This window comes from Prorops nasuta, unplaced genomic scaffold (assembly GCF_024137725.1).
Source record: "Prorops nasuta isolate Cenicafe-Biocafe unplaced genomic scaffold, Cenicafe_Pnas_1.2 PNAS00097, whole genome shotgun sequence".
In the NCBI taxonomy this organism is placed as follows: Eukaryota; Metazoa; Arthropoda; class Insecta; order Hymenoptera; family Bethylidae; genus Prorops; species Prorops nasuta.
In genome coordinates this window covers 125,821-135,599 of record NW_027116894.1, presented here as the reverse complement: position 1 = coordinate 135,599, position 9,779 = coordinate 125,821, and the positions used below count along the sequence as shown (strand labels likewise).

Below are 9,779 nucleotides of genomic sequence, written 5' to 3'. Positions count from 1 at the left end.
TTTTGGTGTCATCATCTTAGTCAAAATAATGGATTAACGCTGTAAGGGCTGTAACGGAACACCTTAGGTACAATTTTGTAAATAGCACCAGCTCTGTAGGCTCAGCATAAGTCACTTGTCATTTAAGAAAATAAACATTTAAAGTTTGAAAGACATATAAATCACTAGATAAAATTAACTTGTAGGTGTACAAAACAAGTTGATTAAAAACATTTGGATTATTGGAAAATATAATTTTTTGATGCAATAAAAGGAAGACGCTGACAATAATTCTTACATATTCTACGGTAGAAGGCCTTAAGTATGACTGCCCACGAAAAGACCTCGACACACTTTGCTCTCGACGTCACTCACTCACTCTCTCCGACGTTCTTCCTCCTTTCTTCTAAATAGAGGTCTTTCCTATAGCTTCTTTAACACAAAAAAGATGATCCCTCCTACTAATTTTTGGTTTCAAAGTGACGTCAAAATTAAACGTCCATCATAACAATTTACCTATGTTCTTTTAGAAAAAATCCATTATACAAATATAACTTGCAGCTGACCGGTCTATTATTAGAATATTTTTATATATTTACTATAAAGTTTAATTATGAAAAAATGAACCCTGGTTGCACTCAAGAAATTAAGCACTTATTAGTAAGCGATCAATTAAAAGTGAGTTATAATTTATCAAATTCAGCAAGTTCTCCTGAGTAGCCCTGCTGCTAGATTGCTCCATTATCGAAAAGTAGTCTCCGGTTCTAGAAAAGGTAAGCGATTAGGGCTGTCCAAAATTTTGAAGAAATCGTCTATTCGTAAAAGATGTTTTAACATGGCAATATATGTTCAAAACGAGCAAACTTGCTAAAGAGTTGAATCTTGTCCTATAGTTCATTATATATAATGAATAATTTTCAGGTAATTTTTCATGGCTTTTTGACTTTTAGTTTAGAAAGGTACCATTTTTGAAAAATATGTATATTAATGATCGAGATTGTACGTACTTCCACAGTTTTATTTTATTATAATTAATCGAAAAAACTTTTTTTTTAATATTGTTTAAAAATTTCGTGAAAGACCTTTCCAACTGTAAACCACTATATAGAAGAACAAGACAGTACACAGTGAAAAGTTTAAGATGAAATTCAAAATACTGATGCAGTTTTAGTCTATATAGGCGGTTTCTTTATTCTCTTGCCTCCCTTTTACTCTCAACATAAATCTTCGACCGATGCACTGTGTCACCTATAATCCTTCATTTTCATGTTATTGGATGAGAGAGAAAAATAATTTGTTACACAGAATAGTAACGAGAGTCTCAATCATTACATATGAAATTGAGCTTCAAAGTAAATTTTCATTAGAAAAAATATTCAAATAACTACTTAGGGAGATGCATATATCTGTACTGAGAGATTCATGTCCATTTAAAAAATTAAGGAGATAAAAGCGAGTGTCAAAAGAGGCCCGCATTTTATTGCGTAAGCTGAGTTGCGTGATCACGAGCGAGAGTCGAGAGCGGAGATAGCAATGCCTAATGCTTCAAAAATGTCAGGAAAAAATCACAGAATGGATACAACCACTGAGAATGATGTCTACGAAGATGAAGATTTAAAATATACGCATTGTAAAAAACTTTATGTAAATAAATTAGAACGCAGACGCGGGCAACTTTGTAACTATAACGATTATCGTTTCAAATGCACATTTTTATTTTATCAATTATTTCGCAGTAATAACTATTAAATTATTCTTTTGGAGAGCTATATAGATTCACAACGACAAACGTAACTTACAAAATTGTCCACGACTATCGTTGCAATTTTACATCAATTTATTTTAGTGCGCCAATCACAACTCAATAATGAAGTATAAATTTTCTACATAATACATTTGTTACCTAAAATTTACAATCGTTTTTTCTTTATTTTCAAACAAAATTTGTTTAAATGGTTATCTCGATATCCAAAAATCTGTCAAACTAACTGGACCAAAATTTTTACTGCAGTTTATTTATCCGCAATGGTTCTTACAGAAACTAAAAATTGTTATTTATAAGAACAGTTTCTTATTTTTTATCTTATTTATAATGAAAAAAAATACATGACAATTCAGATTCATTTTATTATGGTTCTCCTATTTTTGGGGATTCTTCTGCTCACACTGAAAAGTGTATGCCTAATTTTAATGTTAGTCGCTACAGATTTTGACGTAGTGGACTTAAACGAAGGCCACGAGAGCTTACAAATAAATCGTAATTTAGGGTATGTGTCAGTCAAGCGTGCAAATGTCTAAACTTATGCAAACTAAATCATTTTTAATAATGACGTAAACCATATGTGTATAAGTCAACACATGTAATCGTGTTCTCATTACAGGTTTTTATTGATTTCACTAATTTATTAGTATCATTACAAATACTATCCACCGAATGCATATAGTTTACGTTAGTATCAAAAAATTATTGAGGTTGCGAACATTTAAATTATTTGCGCGTTTGATCAAAACGCTCCCTTAACAAAAATGCGCGCGCGCGTGTATACCGACACTACAGAATGATTTTTGCCTGATGTTTAAATTGTCATAGATAACGTTATTTCAAATTTCATCGATTTATCCGAAAGTGACTTCTTCAAGGATAAGAAAGTTGTTGATGCCAAAAGTAAAAAATCGATCTACAAATAATCTTGTTTTTTGATAACTAAAGCCGAGTAAAGCGCTCTGTAATGTAGGTATATACGCCTTCCCGTAAAGTTCCGTTTAATGGTATGGTCCGAAGAGGGCGCCAGCACATTTAATTCCGGTTAGGTGTATGTTATAATGAGGCAAACATATGAGACGAGTCATGAAAATAACCCCGAGGAACAAACCGTGAAGAATCTCCCCCCTTTAGACCTCAACCCCCTCCCCCACTCCCCAGGCACCAACCAACGCTGACCAACGCTACCGCGGCCACCGCGGGTACCGCCGCTACTAGCGCTACTGCCGGCTACTGCTACAATCAGTACCAAACCCAACCAAACCAATCAGTACATACAATCGACTACAGTGGACTACAGTCTGGTAACAACTAACAACTCAAAACTATTAAATTTTTACGGTTTTGATTAAAAACGACAATTAATTTGATTTGATCCATTATTCTCGTTTGGCAGAAACAAACAAGAATATGACAACTGCAGCTCGACCAACTTTTGATCCTGCAAGAGGTGGTCAGGGTCGGGGAGAAAAAGATTTGAGTGCAATTTCCAAACAATACAGCAGCAGAGATTTACCTTCCCACACAAAATTAAAATACAGGTATAACCATAAGTTTCATTTATCCGTCGATGTATACTTTTCATAGCTTATATTTCGAAATTGAAAAATTAATCATTTAAAATAATAGTTTTATAATATAGAAACGAAAATAACCTTTCAAAGATTAAAATTCTTGGAACTTTCTCCTTTATGTTTTCATAGGGAACATGGACAAGGGACAGTTGAAGAACTCAGAAACAGAGATTTTCGCAAAGAATTGGAAGAACGTGAAAGGGAGAAGGAAACAGTAACTAGAAATAGTAGTGGTGCAAAAAGGCTAAAGCTTGATCAAGTACCAGCAGCAAGTTTGGATGCAGATGATCCACTAGATGAGGATGATTCGGATTCAGATTCAGAAGAGGATAATGCTGCGGCAATTCTTCATGAACTTAATAAAATAAGAAAAGAAAGAGCTGATGAGCAAGCTCAAAAAGTAATTTGACTTAATTTAATACAAATATAATCAAGAATATCTTTAATTAAATCAAATTTTCATTTAAATAGGAATTGGAAAAAAAACAAGAAGAGGAGAAAATAAGAATGGAAAATATTTTATCCGGAAATCCCCTCCTCAATTATGCTGCTCAGAGTGGAAGAACCGATATGAAAGTTAGAAGACGATGGGATGATGATGTGGTATTCAAAAATTGTGCTAGATCAGAACCAAAAAAGAAAACTGAATTGTTTATCAATGATTCTTTGAGAAGTGAATTTCATCGTAAATTTATGGAAAAATATGTTAAGTAATTTAATAGAAATACTTCTTCAATATACATATAACTCTTTATATGATAAGCTATTATATTTAAATAATTTAAGTAATTTCATAAATTATTTAAGATGAGTGTTATTCTTTCCATGTGAAAGTTAAAGCTTTTCCTTTAGTCTATTTTGTTAATATATACATAGCAGGAAATTGATTTGTATTGTTTGGCTAGCTCTACTCTATTTTTTTTTAGAAAATTTATATACTTCACTTTAGCAGACAACATACAATGTATTCGATTAATTTCTGTAAAACATAGATGCATCTAGAGTGAATGATTTGAAGTGAAATTTCTTTTACAGTTGCTGTGTCTAACCTTTAATTTTGAAATTATATAGGATTAAAAATTCCTGATTTCAAAACTGCTTATTAGCGCACTCTGTTCTCGAGTGATGCTTGACCTGTGGAGAAAGGTTATCTAATAGTTCTACCTATAGAATATTTTAAATCCAAGAATTTTTAATCCCATAATAATTTACTAGTTAAGGGATAGACAAAATAATTTGTTTAAGAATTTTATTCTTTGATTCATTTGCTATGTATATTTTTATCTTAACAGCAGTTATTTAAACACCTTACATACGTTTGTATTGAACAAATTCTTTACATTTAGATATTATCATAATTAACATTAAGTATGCTATGGCAAATTGATTAGTATGTGGCTCGACTGTAATGTATATGTATACATTTTGTTGAAAAAGTACAGAGTTATGCTAGCTGAACCACATAAATCAATTTTTACATAGTATAAGTAAAAGAAATAAAGCATATTATAACAATGGTAGAAATTGTTAGAAATTAAATAATTAAAAAGGATAGGAGAAAGAATACAATATTTCTCAATTGTTTTTAATAATGACACGACATCATTTAAAATAAAGATTAGTTAAATATATATACTTTTTCATGTTTAAAATATTTTTGGGCAATTGATGTATAATAAGAAAACGTTACATCTACTGTTTATAAAACATTGAATCATTCCATGTTTCCTCGGATGAAAGATGTGAAGTCATGTTAGTTAAATTAATTGAAATGGCTTGTTTTCGTTAGTATATAGGTTTAGATCGGCTTCCTATTTAATTATCTATATTTTCCTGTTGCCAGGAGATTCACACCATTCCTCAAAACCATTACCACAAAAATTCCTCTCCTCATACAATTATAAACTATAAAAGATGCCCATACGTTATCGAATCCCCGTAAAAAATTAACTTTTATCTTTATTTTACAACGTTATTAAAGTAGTACCTCTTCCAAATTTTATCAAGAAATAATATGTTCATAGGAAAATTGTATGTAAAAGAATCTCGACAATTTCAATACGTATAATCGTACATGTCGACTGTCTATGGGACAGTATGTAATTAGAAACATAATTATTCATTTTTAAATCCGTTTAAAAATTAAAGGAGGAAAGGCACAAACTGTATTACTCTTTAAGGAAAAGAAACATGAAAAGAAAGAGAAAAGTAATTTTTATTCTTCCTCTCTACATAAAATCTTGACACTGAGCATACATTTTATAATAATATTATCTGCTTTAAAAATGATATATAATTACATTAAGCTTCAAATTACTAATTTGGCATTACAATAATCATTGGAATAGTAAAATATCTGCTCTTCCATTAAAGAAATTTAGGTAGTATTACAAGAATTCTATATGATTAATTTGAAAGTGAGCAAAATTAGATTTGCTTTCACTTCATCAGGTCCTCTGATCACCCTATTTGTTTCACATTCACCCTTCCAGCTTTACAGTAATATCCACATCGTAGGTAAAATCGTTAAGTTGATCCAGTTTTCAACATATTATTTACAAATCTTCGCATATTTAATAATATTAATTTTAAAAATTCAAATTGCATGTTTCTATTATTATAGTATAGCAATAGTATTTTGAATAATTTTTATTTTTTTCATTTTATAATAAATTTTGTTATTTTATACTACAAATATTTTTTCTTGCGAATCAGAAACCAATATTGAAATTAAAATCGGTCTGCAAATAAAGTTGTTCTCGAAAATCAAGATTTCAAGTAAATCTGCTCTGTTATATATATTGGTATCTACTTTGTTCCTTAACCTTTAGAGGGCCAGGATTTGAGGTGACATACGACCCTTAGAAAATGGGTTGAAAAAATACTTAATACCATGGATTCATTACCTACATAGAAAGGCCGATTAAAAGTTGAAAAAATATATTGATTTTCCGGGCCTTTACAGGTTAAGAGCTTAATAAAATTCCTATCACTTTTTTGGCAACTGTTTATCTTATTAATAAAATATACGATTAGCCAGTCTAAATTCACGAGGGTCAATTTTAATCAGTTTAATAACGACAGATAAATACAAATATATTTAGCGTTAAAAGCGATCAGTGTGTGGGGCTAAAATTATGTATATATAATATTATCTATAGAACTGAGCAGCACCTATTTGTGATCTGTATTTGACTATTGTGGACTTATGATCCGTAAAACTGGACATTGTGGATTTTTAGAAATGAAATTACAGCAATTACTACAAGTGAAAATGCAATAGAATTACAAGAATTCCGAAAATGAGTATTGGGCGATAGTGATTGGCGTTCATTCAATGTTATTAGGTCGGCGATATTGCGCGCGCGTAATCGTTAAATTAGCATTGTATTACAGTAGTATACATATGTACATTTTAATTGTCCTGAATAAAAATTATCGTCGCCCTTTTTAGTAGCAGTTTATTGTTACCGATGGAGCGGTATATATGTATAGAAACGTTGGCTATTTTATTGTACAGGATGTTTAAAAAGTTTGGTCATCTCAAAGGTAAAGCATTTTAAAAACATCTGCATAAAACCTCTAAAAAGTTTTTTCAAAAATCTGTTTGATGATTATACTAGTTTGATCTTTGGAGGTGTAATGAAGCACATGCAACGGTCAGCTTTATTTTTTTTTTATTCAGAATCTTCTATTTTTATTGCATGTTATTGAAGTCTATTTCAAGAGCTTTCCAAATCCATATTTTCATTGTTTTTATTTCAACTCACTGTTTATGAGATATTTAGATCGAAAATTGTGTATCATTGTAAGTTTAGCTGAAACAATGTGCATAGCCGCTACACGTCCACATACATACATAGTTACTCCTCTACGTATATATGTTTTTAGAACGAGATTGCTTTTAAAGGATTGGATGAAATAAAATTAAATGGACTAAAATTGATTTGATTGAAATAATATCTATTTATTTAGAACAAACATTTTTTAAAACTTATTAAGTAATTATATTTATTTGCATCAATAGATATTTCTCTCACAAAGTGTATTCATTCCGTATAGTTGAACACAGTTAAATTCATGTGAGGATGTTAGTACTTCATATGCATACTGCTATAGTACTATCCTTCCTTTTTAGTTATTTAGGGTGGAGGTTTCTCGTATACGTGCACGCAGTTACATATTCTCGCTTATCTGCCATTGTGTGTGGATGCAGGGAGCAAATATATAGCCATCTGATATATTTTTGAAAATATTTGTTATAGAAATTCTATAAGGGGAATATATGACATAAACCAGGTACCCTGCCTAAAGAAGATCATTATGTTTACACTCTTATTTAAACAATTAGTGACAATATTTTCATTTAGTCATATTAGTTCAATGTATATATACGAATATAAATTAGGTGCATTTCTTTGTGAAAGACGAATTATACATAAAAGCTTCAACAATCAAATTATGTTTGCCAATGCCGATATAAATGTAGAAGGTAGGTTAATCTTATAATTCAAACTCTGTTACAAAAATTTCTCTCTATTTTTAGTATCATTTAAAATTAGTATTATTTCACTTTATTTAAACCGTAATACAAAAATTTTAATATACGATAAAATTGTCAAATTTCTTAATACTTTTTCATCTTCTGTGGTTGATAACATTTGTATAGTCAAAATGAACTTTATGGTTTATATTGTAGCGTTGATCTACCTTGCCTAAAAGGCTGATCCACTTTAGGCTTATCTATATACGGGGAAAAACGGGCCAAAGACACTTTTTTTCGTATAAAAAAAACTTATGATATTAAATAATGTTGAATGTTTTAATGCTTTAGAGTTGGATAATTCCCTTAAGTATTTACAATAAATATTATCATTACTATAGTTAAAGTCACATTGCAGTTTTCTTGATCTATAAACTTTAAGTAATTCGTAATGTGGGCCACCGTCCCCTGTAGATTATTTTTTAAAATGTTTAAGTTTCGAGATATTCAGGTGTTTCCAGATGTTTCATATACCCTTAGGTCAGGCGTCGTATGTATAAAAAGAATTACCCAAAGAGGATTTATAATGAATTAACTTTTAAAAATTCTTGAAAAATAAGATGAAAACTTAGATATAAATAGATAATATAATGATAGCAGCCATGAAAGTAAAAGTAAATAGCACCTAAGAAATTAAATAATAGAGAGAAAGAGAGAGAGAGAGAGAGAGAGAGAGAGAGCCGGCGAAACCAAAAAGAGACTTTCATTATTACAAAATACTGTTTCAGTATTGAAAGTATTTATTTTTTTGATCTTCCTAAACCAATAATTAAATTGTAGTTTAATCTTAAATGTTATTTATTTAAGTAAATCATAATTCAATGAAATAACATTTACTATTTGCAATCAGTTAGTATCCTAATGTCAATCAATTCTTTAGTTTGATCAATTTATAAACTTTTGGTGGAAATATTAACTAGTATTTCTCTCTACGCAAAAAGGGAAAGGGAAAGGGAAAGAGAGAGAGAGAGAGAGTAGTTGGAGACTTTAACGAGGAACTATGAGATTTGTGAGTTTGAAAAGATACAGTCCTGGATGCAGCAGCGGTGGTAACAAGGATAGATGGACGGGCGGATGAACGGCTGAGGTCGGGATGGGGAGAGTTCGCGAAGAGGAAAGCTCATGGGTTGGAGAGGTGAGTACCGATCGACTGAGTGCGCGACGAGGGAGTCGGGACAGTGCTGCCTGGCTGGACTCGAGTGACGCGAGAGAAGAGCCGAGCGGCGAGCACTGGTTGGCCGTACGCACGACAGGGGAGTCGACAAGATTGTCGATAGAGAATAGAGTCGAGTCGGACCAGTAGTACTGCCTGGACCAGAGTAACGCTGGAGGAGAGCCAGGGCGTTTGAGAGGAGGGACAGCGAGTCGTATAGGAGAGGCAGAGATCTAGATAGAAGAATCAGAGACTTAGAGTCGAGAAGAGCCAAATGCTAGAAAGTTAAAGAGGAAAGAGAGAAAGAGAGGGGGGAGGGACATACAGAGAGTTGAAGATGAGAGATAGAGAGTGGAGAGGAGAGCTAGAGTTTTAGAAAGGTGAACCATTGGCTAGGGAGTTAAAGAAGAGATCCAGAGGGTTAGACAGGAAAGGCGGAAAAATAGAAAGAACTCGAAAGTTGAAGAGAACGAAAGCCAAAAATTTATAATAGGAAGATAGAGTTAGAAAGGAGAAGCAAAGTACTGGAGTCGAGTCGAGTACCGATCGACTGACTGCGCGACAAAGGAGTAAACCAGACTGACGGGAGAGTCGAGTGAGCAGAGCACAGTGCTGCTTGGACCAGAGTGATCAGAGTGACGCTAGAGGAAAGCCAGAGAGCTGTAAGGTCCAGTACCGATCGACCGAGTCAACGACGGGGGAGTCGACGAGATTGCCGAGTCGAGACAGTGCTGCCTGAACGAGAGTGACCAGACCAGAGAGTCCAGC

The 9,779-nt window shown here is 32.3% G+C and overlaps 1 protein-coding gene across 1 annotated transcript; it reads left to right on the top strand.

Annotated features, from left to right (window-relative positions):
• Positions 1 to 2,913: 2,913 nt before the first annotated feature.
• LOC136784913 (protein CWC15 homolog B-like) lies at positions 2,914 to 5,602 on the top strand. Its single transcript, XM_066745865.1, has 4 exons — positions 2,914 to 3,045; positions 3,138 to 3,282; positions 3,445 to 3,715; positions 3,787 to 5,602. The coding sequence occupies exons 2-4, from the start codon at positions 3,152 to 3,154 to the stop codon at positions 4,027 to 4,029; spliced, it is 645 nt and encodes a 214-aa protein (XP_066601962.1). The 5' UTR covers positions 2,914 to 3,045; positions 3,138 to 3,151; the 3' UTR covers positions 4,030 to 5,602.
• Positions 5,603 to 9,779: the final 4,177 nt, after the last annotated feature.